Genomic DNA, 20,772 nt, shown 5'->3' on the forward strand with positions numbered 1-20,772 from the left:
CACACCAAAATCAGTACCTCACTGCTGACCACAAAACCCGGGTGACCCCTTCCCCCTTCCCGTTGCCAGTGATCACAAAAAGTGCCAGTCAGAAAGAGGAGGAATAACCCAAAGGACACATGCCATGTGTGCTGTAAGGAGGCATTTGGAATACCCAGCTGAACCACTCATTTATCTTCCCCATAACTGACTTTTCCCACCAATTGCTCAAAGAAGGGCCCTTTAAAACCATCATATATCAAAGACACCAAGACACTGACAGAAAATTGTGTGCACTTTCTGCATGTATCAGCCTTGTAAAATTCACTTTATGTTTTTTCCCAAGCTGAATAACTACTTTGGTGTACAAATAAAATATCTGTAGTTTTTTCCCATTATTATCAGCTCATAGAATCACAGACTCTTAGAATGGTTTAGTTCCAACCCCCTGCCACAGGCAGGGACATCTTCCACTAGACCAGGTTGCTCAAACCCCCATCCAACCTGGCCTTGAACACTGCCAGAGATGGGGCAGACACAGCTTCTCTGGCCAACCTGTGCTAGTGCCTCACCTCATCATAGAAAATGCCTTCCTTATGGCCAGTCTAAGTTGTTGTGGCAAAAAGAAAGCAAGTGGGCTTTGTTGCTTGGATTTACAAATGTTGTGTACTTCCTATTTGTTATGTGTTCATACTTGTTTTTCAATCTAAAATCTTTTACTTCATGAAGCTTATTTCTTGCATACTAACAATAGAAAACATTTGTATTCTGATACATGTTCAAAGAGATTTTTGAATGTATTGATGATGTAAATTGAAAATGAGGTTCAAATATTCTAAAATTTGGGGAATCTGGACCTGCTTTGAGGACTAATCCTTCTGTATTATTGCCTTAGAAGAAACTGTTAGCCTATTATATAACAGAAATTTTGTGGTAAATAGAAAACTTTAACATATCTTAATGTTATCTCGTACTTTCCATCAGAAGTCAATTTCCAGTTGCTTACAACAGTATCTAACTTTAACTATCTAGATCAAACTTCTCTATGGTTATTTCTTTCATTGGGTTGAATGGAAAGTTCCAGCAGAAACAGCTTATGCATTTCTAAGAATTTTAAAAAATATCATTTTTACTAGTGTTATTTCTTTTTCTTCCATAAATCAAAACCTTCACATCTCAGTGATGCATCCCAACAGTGAGGAAAACGGGCAAAAATGTCAGGAGGCCTGCATGGGTGAACAAGTAGCTCCTGGACAAATTCAAACACAAAAAGGAAGCCTACAGAGGGTGGAAGTAAGGACAGGTAGCCTGGGAGGAATACAGAGAAATTGTCAGAGCAGCCAGGTTAGGAAAGCTAAAGGCCTGGGAGAATTAAATCCAGCCAGGGATGTCAAGGAAAACAAAAAAAGTTTCTGTAGATATATCGGTGATAAAAGGAAGACAGGAAAATGTGGACCCTCTCTGGAAGGAAATGGGAGACTTGGCTACCTGGGATATGAGGAAGGCTGAGGTATTCAATGACTTTTTTGATTTGGTCTTCGCTAGCTAGCGCTCCAGCCACACTGCACAAGGCACAGAAGGCAAAGGCAGGGACTGACCTCCATTTTTAAAAAGGGGAAAAAAGTGAGACCTGGGGACCTAAATTCTGGACAGGGAGGCACATGTTTAGCTTTTCTTCCCTTATTAGGTTGAATGAATAAGACATGAGCTACCAAAGCTTTCTTCCTAATGAAGCTTTACTATACATTCCCGTTACCTTACAGGTGGGGTAATAATTCTGGCAGTGGTGACAGCTGAGATATCGTTTGCATGTGTGTGGTTTTTATCACAGAATATGGAGACCTGCTTCTACCAGGAAGGTCAAAGAGGAATGAGAACTGCAAGGGAGATGCTGGGGGGCTGGAGAGGGGAAGAGCAGGAGAACAACTTGGAAGCACTGCTGAAACCTCTTTTAGTTCAGAGAAGCACCCGGATACCCTGATGCCAATCACCATCCAAAAAGGCAACTAAAACATGGATTTAATGAAAAGGAACGAGAGTCTGCTCAATTATATTCTGAAGTTATGAGAAGAGATTTCAAATGGAAGTGTTACGAAACATTAATACTACAAGATCCCTAACCACGCTCTCCTAATGAGCCGTTGAACTATGCAATCCCAAAAGCTAATACCTCTGCAGTTTCAGAAGTGCCAAGGATTTGCATTTCCTGTCAACTTTAATAAGGATTATTATATACATACATATAGTCCTTTTGAGAATCACTACCATAGCTTCGTTAGCTAAATAAGAAAGGGCACAATACAGAATTCACTGGAGTAAATTTGACCTATATTAAATACTTCTTTGTAGTTGCAGTATTATTGTACATAGTTACTTACTGTCCTCAGGTAAGTTGTTTTCCCGTTCTTCTCTCTCCATCTGTTGGCACCAGCCCTCCATACGATCTCTCTCTGCCTGTAGTAGCTTTAGAAACCAGTGGCCATCTCGTGGGCACACTGACCTTTGAACAGCTTCCAGAGGATCTTCAGTAATAGAGTCAATCCAGGGGTCAGGAGGAGGTAAAATTGATGGATCAAAATCTGTATCAAAGTCATCATCCACCGCACATGCATGGTAATGGTTTCCTGACCCTTGTATGCTAACGGTGGAGGTGCTTGCATCTCGGGAAAATTGTCTTGATATTTGTCCAGAACATGTATTGTCCTCTTGAGGGTCGATTATTTCAAAGTTCTCATGGAAATCCAGGTCTGCTTGCACAGCTGTTGTTACACTATTAGATCGTGTAAACCTGCGAAAGCTTTGGACACCACAAACATAAAATGTTTAGAAATCTTTTTCTAGGTAACTTGGTAAGAAAGGACTTTCTAAGGTTCTGCCACTCCTCCTAAGACTGGCAGTCATACTGGGGTGCTTTTTCTTGAAATATCAGCATAAACTTCTTTTCTCATTGCAAGCCGACAAACAAACATCTCTTTTTTTCCATGCAGGCTCACTGTTTATTGAAAGAAGTACCCCTAATTGTTGTGTGGTTTAACAAAACCAGGGGCTATCCCAAGAGACAGCTAATGGTGTCAGTAGCTCAGGATTTTAGGTTAATGATTAATGAAAAGTTAAAGGGCCCCAATTTTAAGAAGTGGCTTATCTTTCAATTTTTAAAACTCACATCCCTTTGAAGTTACACACGCAAACTCACAAGCCACATTTAAAAATCATACATGTGAGACCGATAAGATAGTAATACCAATGAGTCCACTATCTACGTAACACTATACACTCCATTTATAAAGAAGATAATTATTTTTAACCCAGATAAGTATTTTATATTGCTTCTTCATAATTGCTCTTCATAATTACATACCTGCTAATACCACTGCCATCTCTTACAATTTCACTGCCCATTACCAGTGTCCAGACATTTTGTTTTTCACATTGAGCCTTGTTTCAAAACAGTATTCTCTTTTATACCAAAGATAGCATTCTCAGTCGGTCTGTGTTATTCTCATTGGGATGGCTGCCACCCTGAGGGTAGCTTCCTTTCACTTTGCATAGTTTCCCTATGTTGGAACCTCTGAGGACAGAGAGCAAACCCTGAGGGTAAAAGCAAAAGCAGGGGAGAGAGGAGGTTTGGGGCTTTTGGTTTGGGTGGGTTTTCTTTATGTAAACAGCACCCAAATTCTGCAGTCCAAGGCATGTGAGGTGAAGACCCTGGTAGGGAAGGAGCAGAGGGAAGCGTAGGGAGTAAGACACACCTAATGCTCTTGCAGGGGGTGGTAGTGAGCAGATATGACAGGCAGTAAATTGTGGAGGGAATGAGTGGAAAATATGCAGGCAAATAATCACAGAGTCAACGTAACTCTAGAAACTGATGCACTGAAGAACACAGGAAAACAAGCAAAGCAGACATCTGTCTTGCCCCATGATGATAAAGAAGATAGAACTGTAAAGTAATTAATGTAGATGTTACTTAAATTAGTAATATTTAGGCTTCAGAATTAACATAGTTTTCAACTGAACAGGGGCAGATTCCCACTTCTTCTTAATAAGCCAGGATGCCTGTGCACTCATGCAGCAGGTAGTTCACTTCTAATTTGTTCACTATCTCACATTTACTCTTAAAACCAGCGTTAAGACCTATTTCCCTGTGATATTTTGGCTGTTTTGCCCTTACCAGTTCTATTTTCAGTTTAAGCTCAAGCAGCAAGGAAAATGCTGAAGAGACAGTGGAGCTGGATGCTGGGCATCATTTCACTCCATTTATATTCCACCTTCCACTGAAGAGCAATAGCCGATTAGACAAGTGCAACTAACAGCAAAACTTCGTCAAGTGTATTTAGTCTGCAGCTGGGGAGAGAGCAGATGGAAGGATGCCAAGGGAGAATTTCATGTCTTATATACCTTATGAACCCAGATACCTCAGGAGGACTGCCGCAGATTTCAAGGAGGACTGTAATAGGTCCTGCTGATAGAGGAAATCAGTGGCTGTTGATGTGGGGCTTTGAAAGGAGTAGAGCAAAACAAACCAGAAGTTGAGAAGGGTTGTCCAATTAAAAAGAAAAGGCCAATTCCTCTGCAGAAGAAAGCTTAAATTAGCTTCTCAGCCACATCAATCCCTAGAAAACATTAATAATAGATTATATGTATATTTTTTTATAATGGCCTAGAATGCAAACATTTTCAGTAATGTCTGCTGCTTGCAATTCTTTTGAAACAGATGTTGTTAAAGGATGGAAAAGCTATCCGTAGTTTTGCATGATATGCACCAGCAAACTGAAAAAAATGAGCAAGTAGAACTCCTCAGCTCGGCAGTATTTACCATCTGACAAGCAGAGCAAAGCTACAGACTGATGCAGCAGGAAAAGTTCAAAAGGGAGGACAAGGATCATTGGAGATATGGTATGGCTTCCACAGGAGGAAAGACATTTCTTGGTTTAGAAAACAGATGGCTGAGGAGGGATATGAGAGACCTATGAAATCCCAACCAGGTGATGTTTCACCATTTCCGAGAGTGCAAGAACTGTGGCGAAGAAGGCAGCCAGTTGCATGGCTTAGAGGTCTAAAGATTTACATCTAGCAAAAGGAAGTATTTCTTCACACAATGTATAATTAAATTGCCACAGGATCTTGGGAAAACCAAAGGTAAAAATAGGTTCAAAGAGAATCCAATCAAATTCACAGGAGATAGCTCCAGGAAGAGCTGTTACACAGATGTCATATCTGGCTTAGGAAGTCTCTGAACAACAGACTGCTAAATTGGGAATGTCTACTGGGAGAAGTAGTACTTTATACACACTCTTTATACTTTTCCTTTACACACTCTCCCAAGTATTTGCTACTGTCCCTTGGCAGAGAAGAGCTGTTAGACTGTTATTAGTTGTTACAAAGACTTTAGCTTTAGGCTGACATTACAATGAATATCTTTCAGTCCAATTTATGCTAGTTTTTTAAAAAATTGCTTTAATTTGGCCACCAACCTGACAAATGACTTTATCAGCACTGAAGTGTGTGCATGCATACACATACAAAAGAATCCATGTGTGCCCTCACAGGCACATGCTCACGGAGGATTTCTTTTCAGTCATTTAGTCAGGGTTCACTGAGAGGCAAGGAATTAGTACACGGTGTACTCTTCCACACCTTCTATGGTACTGGAAAGAAAAGCAAATGCCTTGATCCATGCTCGTTCTTCTCCGTGTCCCCACCTCCATGTCACAGCCGCCTTCTGCTTTCCCCAGTGCCCTAGACTCTGATATACTTCTGTTTCAGATGACCATTTGTATTTTCAGTTAACATCCTGGCTCTTCAGTGTACACCAAATCCCAAATGTGAAAACATCAAGGTCTACTTGCCAAGAGGATGTATTACTGGAGGCACTATATTTCAAAGCTTTCAGGAGTGTACTCTTACTGGGTTCCCTATGAGCTACTACCACCAAAACCAGACTGCTCAAAAAATTAAACAGAATGACCTGATTTTTTTTGCCTTTGCTTTATCTATAAAACAGTATGCTGCAGGCTGGCTTGACAGATTCTTGGCACCAGACTGTGTAACCTATCTGTCTTCAAAAGAAAAACAACTTGGCAATAGAATATAGCATCAGTTCAAAATTAAAAAAATACTCCCAAGGAAATGTATGTTGAATGAAATGGAAATGCAGGAAGGCACCCACTATCTGCCTGCCTTTAGCACATCTATATAAAATGCCTAATAGATGGTAATTTTAGTCTCTGACATTGCTTCCTCACTCACTTCCAGGATGTTTTACTCTTACAAAAACCATTTGTATCCCAAATGAGCCTTTTTTTTGTTTAGCTCTCAGTTAAAACTCCATACCAGAGGAGACTGGATGAAGCCAATGCCTAAGTTTTCACTGCTTTTACACCTACAAAATAGTCACAGGCCTACCTAAAAAAAAAAAAAAAAAAAAAAAAAAAGAAATTCAGAAATTGCTTGTAATTGTTAAAAACAGAGATTTGCTTCTTCCTTTGCTTTCAGGCCTGGCCCTTTTGTACTCGGTTGTGCCCTGCAGGCACAAGGTGTAATAATCACAGCTTCAGAGAACTGCAGCAGATATATGGCCTAAGGTGCAGAAAGCCATGAAACCTCAGACTGGATAAACCAGTATGGAGAACAACAGCATGATGTGTTTTGAACAGCAACAACAGGGTCACTTGTTAGCATTCAACTCTCTGCTTCTAAGTCTTCTCTCACTTTCTTTTGAAAAACATGTTTACATTTCAACCCAGAGAACTACTTTCTTTCCTAAAAAAGACCCAACGCAAAACCCAGAAAATATCTAGGTTTCAAACTAACTGATGCATGACGAGCCTCACGGGCACTTACATTAAATTCAGCCTGACTCACTTTAGCCATTGGCTGTAATCTTCCTTGGCTGTGGGCTTCTCTGCTAAGGTTGCAGCCGCTGTCAGCAGAACAAAACAAACTGCAGGAGCTAGCAGACGCAGTACCATGTCTTCTAATGGCAGGATCTTCAGCCATATATCTTCAAGCTACATAATCTTGTGTGCTTTGCTCTATCCCTCTCCTTCTCTGATTCACATAGTCTTTTCATCACTAACAGTCTTAGCAGAGAAACTCTAATCCTTTATGGCAATTTTAGAATAGACTGTTTCAGTTGGAAGGGACCTACAATGATCGACCACTTTTCCAGGAAGCCTGTTCCAGTGTTTGACCACCTTCTTGGTAAAGAAATGCTTCCTAATGTCCAGTCTAAACCTTCCCTAGTGCAGCTTTGAACTATTCACAGGCGTTCCGTCAGTGGATACCAGAGAGAAGAGCTCAGCACCGCCCTCTCCACTTCCCCTCCTCAAGAACCTGTAGAAAGCAATGATGTCACCCCTCAGCTTCCTTTTCCCCAAGCTAGACAAGCCCAAAGTCCTCAACCCCTCCTCGCAGGACATTCCCTCCAGCCCTTTCATCAGCTTTGTTGTCATCCTCTGGACACATTCAAGGACTTTCACATCCTTAAACTATGGGTCCCAGCACTGCACACAGCACTCAAGATGAGGCCCCACCAGCACTGAGTACAGCGGGACAATCACCTCTTTTGACTGGCTGACGATGCTGTATGTAATGCACCCCAGGATGTGGTTTGCCCTCTGGGCTGCCAGGGCTCCTATTGATCCTGCTGCTGACCAGCACCCCCACGTCCCTTTCTGCAGAGCTGCTGACCAGCCACTCCTCTCCCAGTTTACGCTTGTGCTTGGCATAAGTAGACATATTATCCCCACCACCATTCTAAATCATTTCAGTGTATACCACACCAAGAAGTATGGTGTGGTAAGCCACACTTTATATCACAGCAAGAGGTGCGGGCACCTTCCCTGGCCCCACAGAAGCCAGAGAAAATGGTGAAGGACCATCTGTCTATGGTTTTAATCTCCCATGGCAGTGTTCTTACTTCAGAAACTAACACTGTTTCAGCATTCATAAGTTCTTGTGATAGCAAACCAAGTAAAATTACCAGCTGATGGTGCGACTAGAGCAATAAGCAAGACAATTTTGGGGGAGGATATCTTAAGGCAGACAACATAAAGAAGTAAGAGAAACTAAAAATGAGAGCCCCTTGTTCAATAAGGATGTATGCTAATCGGCCTGGCACAGTATATAACTCCTTTTCTAGTTCAGTAGAAGTGGTTGACTTCCAACAACTCAATTATCTTCTGTAAGTGAGAAATGGAAGGTGGTCCCTTGAGGTCAAGAAGTTGCAGGTAGAGAGAAAGGACAGACAGAAATGAACAGAAATGGAAGTGCCCTGTCATTGAACTGATCAGTTTCATTAGATAAATGTTTCAAAAATGCCCTGGAAAAGGTGGGTCGTGAGGAAAGGGCAGGAAGATTTGGCTTAGGTTTTGGGGGATCCCCTCATCTCTCATGGGGGATATCAGATGAGAGATAAGAGAGTAACAGCAGGAAGATCATGAGGCTGAAAGACATGCATACCAATTTTTTCTACAAGAAGGATTGGACAGAGGTACTCTATAAATGCCAGAAATTGTGGAGCTGCACTTCGGGAATGGGTATGCAAAATATTATTGAGCGCAAGCAGCATAAAGAACTGAGGATAATATGAATAGCGGTGATGGATCTAGTTGTAAAATGGTCAGGTAGTGGTAGGCACATTTATTCTTTGAGCTGTACAAGAGGAGGAGGAAGACTCGCATCTTGGCAGGAAGCCCAGGTTACGGAGTGAAGGACTAATGAAAGGTCTGAGTTGACATGGAAGATGGAAGAGATAGAGCTGTCCTCTGAAGATGCTTGGTTTTTGAGCTACCTTAGATCAAGAAATGGAAGCAAAATCTTTTGCTTACTTGGTCTAAGCATAGAAGGAGGAATATTAAAAAGGACATGAGCAGGTAAGACTCCTTAGTGTGAGAAGGACAGTCATTTGAGGTGAGGGAAAGCTGGGAAGAAAGAGCAGGAAGCAAAGAAGAGGACTAAACCAAATTTTGTATGGTAGGCTTTTGGTGCATTAAGCAGAGAGCTTTCTTTTATAACACTGCACTTAATAGCTTAGACTGGCAAGGAAACATGATCAATTTACTGTATTTATTCTCTTTGCTGTGTCATTCTTTTCTTCTTCTTTTATATTTACGTAATGTTTCTGAAGCCTGAAAGTTTATTTTAAAAAACATTAATTTGTCAAAGATTCAACTCAAAAGGGTTTTTCTTAGGCTCTGCAGATGTTATGGTGCAGGGATAGGGAAGAATGCACTGTATTTACAATTCTATTTCTGTAACAGATAATCAATACCTTGTGCTCTGCTGTGTTTAAAAAAAAAAGGAGGAATATGGTGCCAAACTGTGCTGATAAACCCTTTGTGTCTTGAGTGCGCTCATTTTCTAGGGATTAGGGGCTGTCCTTTATCAGCCAGTTCACTTCTGAAAGTCCATGATAGATTGCTGTATGCCCATCTGCTCCAAACAGCAGCAACTTCAACTTTATCAGCAAGGAAACCCCCAAACACATCTGTCAGGAGGTAATGCAGAAATATTGCTTTCTCAGGGCAGACCCTCACAGGCAAATCTTACCTTTTTGTCTGGAGCAATAAAAACTGCAATAGAAAGCAGACTCTGGAAGTAAGGTATTTACAAACAGCCATTTCTTTCTTTCATTGTTTTAGTGTGTTTTGGTTTGAGTTGGTTTTGGATTTTTTTGAGGGGAGGGGGAAGGTTGGGCTTTTGGGGTAGTTATTTCCTTTGTGCTCAGGCTGAAGGGAAATGGTCCTTCAGCATCTATTCATCTATTCTAATGTGCTCATTTATCTAGTGTTGGAAGAGTTGTGGGTAAATGGGGCTAAGGTCTAACACATAAAGAAATGTCTGCCAGCAAGAGATGTTTTAGCAGGTTAATGAGGAACTTGGTAACAGCCTCGTAAAGTCATTGCAAAATCATGTTTCTTTTTTCTGAAATCACTTTAGCCTTTTCAAACCACAGGAAAATACTCTGATACTTTACAGGGAGATTTCGTTGAATTGAAAATGGTGTAGATAACATGTTTTTTTAGGGTATTTTTAGCAGAGGTAGGAAGAAACCAGTGTGAAATGGACATCTCTGCTTGCTACTGCAGTTGGCGGGCCAGAGGAGGGCAGAGGGCACTAATTTTGTCAGCTCAGATTTGCTGTGCCCAGGTTTTCTCTGGAGAGATTGCAAGGGTGACTCTTCCGTCAGTGACAAGCGATACTGCCCTGAGGCTTCTCCTACGATACAGTACAGGGAGTTATCAGCAAAATGGCTCCAGGATCTAAAAGCTATGAGCAGCCAAATGAAATGAAAAATGAACAGACTTGGGTGGGTGCTTGCAGCCACAGCATCACTGGGCAGGCCTGCATGCTCAGAGGTGAGGGGAGAGTCCAGCTTTTCTTCAGCCAGAAGAAACTGGCTGAAGAAAAAGCTGAGTCCAGTTTTGGACAGGAATTCAGATTTACAGTTGTGGTCAAGCACTCAGAAACTTTATGTGTCTGGGAAGTGCTATGCACAATTATGCTGCCCTACAGTGTAATTTCAATTTGCCATCAAAAAGAAATACAACCCTTAAAGACAACAACTATTTTATATATATCTAAATTATATATATATTTTAATTGAAGCATATTTGTTTACTAATTCAGGTTGCACTGCAGACTGGAGAGAGAACTGAGTTTTACAAGCTTGCTTTTTAATCTCAACATTTTTTCACAAGGGAGCAGTTGTAATGCAGAGATGTCTGGGTGAGATACCTGAGCAAAAGCAATCAGTTTGGCTCTGCTACTGCACTGATCCACGTGGCTGAAATTATTCTGCTGAAAAACAAGGTAAACTTCCCCATCGACTCCATGCTGCTGCAGCCACCTCAAGACTAATATTCCGGCTGCATCACCTTTCGCTCTTTAGGTAGATTTTCTGGGGAAAAAGAGCTTATTAAAAGTACAATGACCTTTAAAATATGTGGCACTTTTCTTCCACTTCTGCCACTGGTCCGGAAAAATCCCCTCTGAGAAATAAGAGCTACAGCATTTATAAGACTCAGCTTTTCAGTTGGGTGATCTAACAATTCATCCAGGAAGCAGGTTAATATGGTCATGTGTGCAGGAACTAGGGCTCTCAAAAATTAGTTGCAGCATAATTATTTACTTTAGAAAAACATTATTAACTTTTACTCACCACTTTTCCTCCTCTACTTGGACTCCTATGGACTGGAACTTACTGGTTGCTTTATTTTCAACTGATTTGTTGGACTCTTCAGCACCATCAACCTTAAAAAAAAAAAACAAAACAGCTAATTATAATGTATTTTAACAGAGATATAGCCCAGCTGCTTACAATTTCTATGCATAATAAGTGTCTGCATATATAGCTTGCACCATAAGTACCTTCATCTAGTCAGATAGTTTATCCATGGTGTGCCCATTTCTCATCTTATTAGTGAATATTCATCATTCTTGTTAATCTATAAAGCATTTCCGGTAAGACAAGATTCAGCCTGCAAAATGCAGATGGAGTTTATCCAATATTTTCTGGAGTCTGGATGCTCACATTTTCCAGAGCAAATCTCCAAGCAGCTGTAAGTCCACTTACTGTGTTCCATTTGTTTGATTTTACCTGTTAGTCTTTATATGTGTACATACATGAACTCATGTCAAAATTATGTGTTTATTTTGTTGAAATGTTAGTGCCCTGGATCAGAGCACTGTACAGATAAGATTTAAGGAAAACAGATGCTGCTCTTGGATGCATTTTCTTTACTGCTTCATCATGCAAACAGGTGGTCCCCAGGAGCAGAGGGAGGAACTTTATACCACCTCCCCATCTCTGTGAGGAGATATATATCAATGGTAAAAAGTTAACATTTAACACATATTTAAGATATGTCTTTGAGCAAAATCACAGAATTCTTGGTCCAATCAGTGCAGCTGTTAATTGCCAATGCTATATATGAGATTACTAGTCATACAAGAAAAAAAATTCCTGGCACACAGAATTTTTGGACCACAGCAGGATTACAAGTAGCCTGTGGATCCTGGGTGTACAAAATCTCCTGCTGTAGTTAGCATCTCTTCCACCAGTAAATAAGCTTCTTGTTGAGAGCCACTTGAACAGGCTATGCAGGAAAAGTGCTCAAGGAGGGATGAAAGTTAGAGTGCTCAAAGAATTGAGGTACTTGCCTGGTACTGAGGCTTTTGGGGAGAGAACTATGCCTTAAATCCTATAACTGAGAGACAGAAGGAGCCTTTTGATGGAAAGGGTTTTTTTTTTTTTTTGCTTTACTTTTTGTTTTTTGCTAAACAGATCTACAGCAAAGGCCTGGGGTGCAGCCCCAAGTGCCCAAAAGTGACTGAGGGGTGCAGAGGACACACATGGAGGTTCATCACAAGTACACATTAGGTTTGTTTGTTAGAGAAGGAAGCAAACCAAGACTATGCCTCTGCAGCTTGCCTTGCTCTACAATGATGGGCCAAGCTATAATTAAGGTGTATACCTGGTCTGAGTAGGGCACAAGCCTAAACTAGGTTCTCTTTACAGTCAGTGGAGAGAGACTGACTCCACACTGCCAGTCAGAGGGCTGACAGCCTACCTACCTATTTTAGGGCAGTTGTTTCTAAAAGAAGTAATTTCTGGCAGCAACAGCTATTTTATGATATTTCCACCCCCACACTACCTCTTCAGCTGTACGAGCACGATTGCTTGTTCAACGATGCTGCAAAATGGACCAGACAGTGGGCTAGCAAAGTAGTTTTATTTGTGAAGCCTGTCTGGCTCTAAAAATCTCATTGATGAGGACAACTGGGAAGGTGGCATGGTGCACGGGCGGGAATCCTGTAAGACTGTATCACTGCTGAAGGCTTTGCTTCACGTAATCCCGGCTTTTGGCATCTCCATTGATTTGTACACAAAAATTACCCTGGCAGCGCCTCATGACCATCCCCAGGCAGCTTTCACATATGATTATGTTGGTCATCTGTAAATTTCAAAGTTTCAAAGGCTTGAACAGCATTTGGGGCATTATTTTCCTCAGATCTCAGGAAACTGAGGCCCCTATACTTCCAAAAGCAGCATTTGTTACTTGCAGAAGCACTACCTGAAGAAGAGACAGCAGGGAAATGGTGTCTCAAAAGCCATGCTTCACATCATCGTTGTACATTTTGGCTTCTGCAAACATGGAAATGATTTCTTTCTGCTTATTATTTTGCAGGGTGTTTGTCTGCTAAGGAGCCTTGCTCAGTGAAATGAGGAATTACAACATTAGACTTGACTGAGAATGGGAATAAGTAATAGAAGAGCTTTCCTCTATCCCTGTCCCGCCTAGATCATGCTCCTGTGTTTAATACTGAATATCAGCCCTTCTTTCAGGATATATCCAAAACAAATGCTTGTGAAGCAGAAAAAGGGTACAACCAAGGCAGTGAACCTAACCCATGTGAAACAGTAATTATTGCCCTTCCAAGAAGAAGCAAGAGAAAAGTCACAGCTTCTCCGGGAGCTGCTCCTGGGATGGCATACTTCTACACAGCACCTCTCATCTCATCAGGCTGATGCAAAGATTTCATGGCAAATTCTTAGGCTTTGCTAATCAGATAAGCCTGTCCAGGCACATAGTGCTGTGCTTACAACTTCCATCTGCAAGAAAAATACCATGTCTTCAGGCTGATAAGCTGTGGATTGCTATTCTATTTGCTTGGCGTTCATCTCCCATCAAAACCCATGTTGATTCTCAGCTGATTGTAAGTTCAAGTACTTCATTGGAAAAGCTAACCTTGCAAACAGATAGCTGGAGTCCTATGCACGTTCTTCTTTTCTTTATTTTTTATTTTTTTGGGAGTGTAGGGGTATGGGAAAGATTAATTAAGAAAGCAGATTACATTGGTCTAGTTTATTTGCTCTTCTTCTTTCTGTAAATAAGAGTGAACTTTGGCAGGGTTAGTTTTCTTGTTTCATTCCACTAGAGGTAACAAAACGTAATTTTCTTTCACAAGGGCAACTCAGAAGGAACTTATCCTCTGCTCTTGAGGCTGAGATGGGAACAATGCTGCCTCATTCAAGTGGCTACTAGTCATTATGAAATGCATGAATAAGCAGTGACAATTAATTCACTGAGGCTGGACGAAAATATTTTTTGGGTGATAGTGTAATGTAAATCATTGTTTTACACATTCCCTTTCAGTGATTTAATTCATGCCTTTCTGACCCCCGCTGTGTTATGATTCATAGATTAGTGCTCATGTGTGTAATTTAGCAAAGCTGAATAACAAGCAGCAAGGAGACTTAAACAAATCATTGCATCTGATGTTTTTACGATAAATTAGGAAAACATCATTAGGACCATGCAGAATGAATATGCTGCTGCAATTTCTACATAGGTACCTGTCAGGAAAAGAAGAAAAATACACAAAACATTGCATAACAAGCAGTAAACCAGATGTAGAGATCGAAAACAAGGGCAGGCAATAATCCATGTACTGTACTGTACCTGTATTCCAATAGATAAGCATCTGTTTTTCTTGAAGTGGTCCTTCTTTCTATCTTCTACTGCAACGGTGGCAATGGTTGTGGTGGTGGTGACGGTGGCAGTGTTGTTCCCTACATGTTGACTTGCAGGGCCATGGATCTGCGCATTCGCAGCTTCAATAGCAGCTGTCAGTGCCTTCATACTGTCCAAGCTCTCCGTGGAGTTGCTAAGTCCAGACTGACTGATGATATCTCCCCTCTGTCCATGCCCATCCATATATGCATCTTGGGCAGACTCTGTGCTGCTCTGGGCTGTGATGGAAATAAACGGTTTGGTGGTAGTTCTTGGTGGGACTGGAGGCGGTGTCTTCTTATAGGTGGTAATGCAAGATGACACTGGAAAAAAACATATGAGAGTTCTTGATTTATTGAGGTTGCACGGAAAATGGATGCAAATATGATGTCCATGCACCAGTGAGCACGGACAGAGCAGATGTAAGGAGGACACTGTTAGCCACAGAGCCCCCAAAAGCTCCAATGTAAGCGCCATGGAAATACCTTGCTTATGAGTGTCCTTTGTTCCCACTAATGTGAGTGGCAGAATTGCCAGTAGCGGGAAAGAAGTTAACTATTTGCCAATTTCCTCCTTAGTCTTTTTAGGATTGTTTTCCTCAGTATGTTGTCTGCTAACTGTTGTAAGTCCCATGGGAACAAGTCCTTCCACCAAAATGTTTGTTCTGCTTGTGGCTTCCAAACAAGATTCACAAGGATGATGAGTCTCTCACCACTTATCCTAGCTAAGCTGTACTTCACGCAGCTTTATTGCAATTGTTTTCTGTCTCTCTACCCTGTCCTACTGTATTTACCAAGCTTATGTAGAATTTTAAACTACATTTTTCTGCTCAGAGATCCTCAAACCTGTGTATTTCTTGCTATAAAACATCTCACTTGTTGCACAGACTTCTCAAATACTTTGAAATGCTCTGTAAGCCTCTGAGGACATATTTAAAACAGCATTTTGCCACACCTAAATTTCTCACCATAAATATAATGTATCAGTTCTGGAGAAAAACTGCTTGATTTTACACACATGGAATTAGCATAATGAAGTCAATGGCTAAAGCCTGTCAGTGAGTGGGACTACTTAAAGGAAAGTGTAAGTATAAATGCTTGTAACAACAGACGCTTGAATATAAGCTTATGAGAACTCCTCTTTTCCTATTTTGAAGGCCATGCTCTCTTTCTAAGTGCTTCTATATGGATTTAGAAGCTTAGCTTGACGTTCCCAGGTTAAAACCTATTGGCCTGTGTATACAGAATCACATACATGGAGATAGAAACGTCTTCCTTTAAGGGATAGTTGGCGTCTCATCATTATTAAAGTTCTGGAATGCTTTCAAATGAGGAAAGAAAGTCCATTAAGAACAAAAAACAATCATCATATGCTCTATTTTTTAAGAAAATAAATGCAGGCATGAACCTGTGCAAAGTTCAGACACAAACGTGTTAACATAAATTCTTATTAACAGTAATCATATGGCAAGAAATGAATCATCAGATCATTTTAATTGGCAGACGTCTATGCCACCCACATAAAAGGTAACTCTACTACAGCTGTTCTGCTTTCTGCTTGTACTGTACGTGCTTGTTGAGCCAGAAGCCATTATGGTATTAATTTGACTAGCTCAGATCCATATGTCTCATCTCCAGATAGCTGTAGGAATAGTTACAATGTAAAAGGTGTTTCCAGGGCATGAAATCACATGGGATTTTTTTAAGGGACTGTAGGATAAGTTTCTGATAACATGTCTGAACTCATGTTAAACACGTTGAATGCTAATGGAAAAAAGAGTGTTTCAAAGGCAGTGAGGGTTTTGAAACGATGATTCACTTCTGAAAAATCAAACAGAAACCACAGCATCTTTGAGAGGAGAGATGGCTAAAAATGAACTTGTGAAATTTTAACTCTGTGGAAGTGAATAGTGGATTAGGGGTTAAAGGTGTTTTTTAAAGTGCTTATGACAAGATCAGTATCTGGAACTAACAGAAAGGATGACAATTTTACCAAGGCGACTGTGAATTTTGTGCCGTTCTTCATTGGTTTTGATGGTGCCAAAAAGCATTCAGTGTGACTCTGCACATTCAGGTAAATCGGCTGCTGTTGCTGCAGCACAAGCATTTACTCTGGGAATTATAGAGAATTGTGGAGGCTGCTGCTTGGATGATGATATCCCAGAAACAACCCAGGTGGTTCACGGTCTGGAGAATGTTCTCTGAGTGGTGGAAATGCAAACTGAAATTCACTGCTGAAGAATTCAAAGCACATACACATGCATACATCCAGGTAACACTTTGGGAAGCTGGTGCCAAACTTGTCTAATAGAGATTGGTGTGCAGTGCTACTTTGCAATTCAGCAAAGTATAAATTGCACCATTTAAAATATGCTAGGTAAGGTCATTGTGGAACTCCTGGGGACATGCCAGCAATTTCGGGACATCCCAGCAAGGCACATAAGTATCATTTTTCCTACATAGCAGATAGAGAAATGATAATGAAACACACTCAGAAAGTGCTCTTAGGTAGGAGAGAGAGCATCAAAACTAAAAAGCAAGCCTTGTCCCCACATCACTGGTCATCCCCCACTAGAAAGGGAGTCAACAGCAACTGTCTATCAACTGTTACCACGCACTCTGGACACAGCAGTACAAATACAGAAATGCCTGATTAAGATGTCTTTCATTCTGTTGGTAAATGTACTCAATGAGGAGTCTAATCCACACTGCAATGAAAGATGTTTGCACTCAGCTAATTAAATCTGAAGTTATTCTTAAGAGGGGGAGAGAATTGACAAGTCATACGGTGAAATTGTAAAGAGAAACAGCAAACGTTCTTTGAGCAAGTCAAAACAAATCCTCAGTTTCCTGGAGTCACACAGCACGTACTGTACAGCACTGGAGAAGCAGAGTGTGCAAGTCATAAAAGAACCCCAGGCACTTCATTACTGGAAATGATGTAAGCTCCTGCCACTCCTCTGCAGAAACAAAACAATACTTGGGCTGCCGCCGCTGTTGGAGGCAGCTGCGCTCTCAATGTCGTAGCTGGCTGAGCCCTCCAAACGGCTGAAGCATAATGACAGGAGGGATTCGGTGCGTCAGTTTTTCTCTGGGTGCTTTCAAGAACCTGGCAACTTGTGACATGGCAACCTGAAGGATCTGCCCACTGTTCAAGTGGCTACGGTGTTTTCAATGCCAAGCTGCTTGAAAAACAAAACAAGTACTCCCCAAGAAAAATGACAAAACCCTGGCGTTCTCCTTGTATAGCCAAGAGAGCCTGAGTGTTCAGTCAGTGCCTGAGAAGAGCACATCACATTGTGCTCTGTTCCTGCGGGCAAAGGGGAAGCTCATCCATCCAGCTCTCCTGCAGCAGAGATGGACTGCCCAGCAGGACGACTCAGAGGGAGAAGATCACAGGATCACAGGACACATGAAAAAGATGGAGAAATCTTCGCTTGACACACAAGGAACTTTCAAGGGGTTTTGCACATGAAAGTTATTTTAATTCACATCAGGAAGTGAATTTGAACGGCTGTATAAATTCCCTGATAAATATGTTCTTGGACATGGATCAAAGAGCAAAGTTCTGTACGGAAACTGATCTGACTGGAGAGTCAAGTCAAAGTAGTCTTGTTTTTCATTAAAATTGTTTAGACATGGAGTTTATCAGAAATATCTTTTTGAATAGCAAATGTGTATATGAACCCCCCGTTTGTCACAATATAGACTAGCTTTTCATAGTGCTTAGAGCACACATGCTGCTGGAGCAAGTATGCATTCCTCTCCTAGGGCATATGCAAGGCTTAATCCAGAAACTAGTTAAGTCATGCACAAGAATCTTCCGACTCCCAAAGCACCTTGAACCAGGCCCACCGTTTCCAGCTGTATTAATCTACCAAGTAAAGCTCTCCTTTTCCTTTTGATCTTTATCCTTCTTCTGTAGCCTGCCTTCTGGTTACAGTGTAATCCTAAGTACCTAGTGAAAAAGCACTTTCTCCAGATTGAGAATAAAAAAAAACCCAGTCATGGTGTTTGTCTTCCTAGCCATTATTTCCAAACAACTAGCTCATGGGACAGGAATTTGGAACAGGGAGTGTCAACCACCCAGTTCAGAAGGAAGTCTAATGATAAAAAAATAATCCCAGATTGCATAATAATAAAGGCTTGAATTTGAATGTTTCATTATAAGAGCACTTCAGTTGTTTAAACATGCTCACTAGGGAGATGAGCCCTCAGGAGCAAACATCAGCACACAAACACAGATTTTTAGCTCAGTGAATGGGTGCTCAGGAAAACCCCAAGGCAGATTAATATTTGTGAAGAGATCAAATTCATGCAGTACTTTGAACAGTTCAAGTGATTAGATATGTAAGCAATACCTTCCTAATTTGGCAGCCCCATATTCACTTGTTAGCTTGGTTAACAAATACAGGAATAAATGAAATTGCAAATGTAACGTTAATTAACACAATTGTGTTTCTCTTGAGAAAAAGGACTAATTCCACAGTTTGAAAGAAGCAGCAAAGGACAACTTGAGCACAAGTAAGTATTAAGGTACAAGGCAGGAGTTCTTCTACCCCACACAAATGTGCCTCAGTCTTCTGATTTACTGTCTGTTAAACAGGTGTGCAAACAGTAGTGCCCTTGCATCTCACACAACTGCAACACAAAACACGGGTGTAGGCACATCCAAGCAGACCTGAGCCTCACAGCTGCAGCCCCCAAGCTCTCCACACAGAGGGGCAGTGCTTGATTTGGCTTGTTAGAGTTGTTATTTTCTTTACCATGCACTTATTTCGTTACTTTATGGAGATTTGAGGAGGAATGTTAAGAAATAGGGTTTCAGATCCTGTATTGCTATTTATACACACAAAAAATTGGTACGAAAACAGAGCATGTGTTTTCCTAATAAAAAGCTATTTTCATATAGCAGATGGCTTCTGAAGACGTAGAGATTTACTATTATAAAACTGAAATAAAGATTTTTATAAGAAGTTCTAAACTGCCCAAGAGAATAATACCAACGTGAGTTATGGATATCGTTATCCCAAATGAGAACTACTGAAATCTATGTACCACACCATCAGGACTTTTGCCAAGACCATGATTCTTCCTCACCCCCACCACAGATATCTTATCTGGCGAAAGCCTAAGCCACACTGGGTTAAGAAACAGGCATAACTGCTAACTAAAATCCTGCAGAAACCTATAGAGAGTATCTAAACTATCTTCACTGCACACAGTAGCACCCCAGATTTAATATTCCATGTACTCTGAGGTCTAAAAGCTGGTGCTGGTGACCTTTTCATAAGTCTGGACATTTTTGTTTGCAAGTAGGGTGCCTCCGGCTTCCCAGCTGGATACAGTAGAGAATATCCTGAAACGTAGGAGAGGGGTGAGACTAAAGATGGCTCGGGGCAATCCCAGGCACAGCTACAGGTTGGGCGGAGAAGAGATTCAGAGCAGCCCTGTGGAGAACGACTTGGGGGTGTTGGTTGATGAGAAGCTTAACATGAGCCAGCAGTGTGCACCTGCAGCCCAGAAAGCCAACTGTATCCTGGGCTGCATCAAAAGAAGCGTGACCAGCAGGTCAAAGGAGGTGATCCTGCCCCTCTACTCTGCTCTCGTGAGACCTCACTTGGAGTGCTGTGTACAGTTCTGGTGTCCTCAACATAAAAAGGACATGGAGCTGTTGGAGCAAGTCCAGAGGAGGGCCATGAGGATGATAAGGGGGCTGGAGCACCTCCCGTATGAAGACAGGCTGAGAAAGTTGGGGCTGTTCAGCCTGGAGAAGAGAAGGCTGCGTGGAGACCTCATAGCAGCCTTCCAGTATCTGAAGGGGGCCTATAAGGATGCTGGAGAGGGACTCTTCCTTAGGGACTGTAGTGGTAGGACAAGGGGTAATGACTTCAAACTTAAACAGGGGAAGTTTAGGTTAGATATAAGGAAGAAGCTCTTTACTGTGAGGGTGGTGAGGCACTGGCATGGGTTGCCCAAGGAAGCTGTAAATGCTCCATCCCTGGTGGTGTTCAAGGCCAGGCTGGACAGAGCCTTGGGCGACATGGTTTAGTGCGAGGTGTCCCTGCCCATGGCAGGGGGGTTGGAACTAGACGATCTTAAGGTCCTTTCCAACCGTAACTATTCTATGATTCTAGGATTCTATGATCCTGCATCTCAAATGGACTGAGTTAGAAAATCTGCACATGCATAGTCAGTGGATGATAGGTGAATATTTCTCCAGCTGATGGAGGCTGCTGATGCCAGTCAGATGTTTAATTGCTATCCCAGGGAAGCTG

The 20,772-nt window shown here is 41.5% G+C and overlaps 1 protein-coding gene across 4 annotated transcripts in view; it reads right to left on the reverse strand.

Annotated features, from left to right (window-relative positions):
• The window catches only part of DLGAP1 (DLG associated protein 1), a 398,543-nt gene that overhangs the window by 15,748 nt on the left and 362,023 nt on the right, over window positions 1-20,772 (reverse strand). For all 4 annotated transcript variants that reach the window (XM_030496374.1, XM_030496355.1, XM_030496364.1 and 1 more), the window contains 3 exons: window positions 14,445-14,818; window positions 11,141-11,232; window positions 2,358-2,776 (listed from right to left, as the gene is read on the reverse strand). In XM_030496374.1, the coding sequence (XP_030352234.1) occupies window positions 2,358-2,776; window positions 11,141-11,232; window positions 14,445-14,818 (885 nt within the window). The remainder of the gene's footprint in view (window positions 1-2,357; window positions 2,777-11,140; window positions 11,233-14,444; window positions 14,819-20,772) is intronic.

This window comes from Strigops habroptila, chromosome 1 (genome assembly GCF_004027225.2).
Source record: "Strigops habroptila isolate Jane chromosome 1, bStrHab1.2.pri, whole genome shotgun sequence".
Classification (NCBI taxonomy): Eukaryota; Metazoa; Chordata; class Aves; order Psittaciformes; family Psittacidae; genus Strigops; species Strigops habroptila.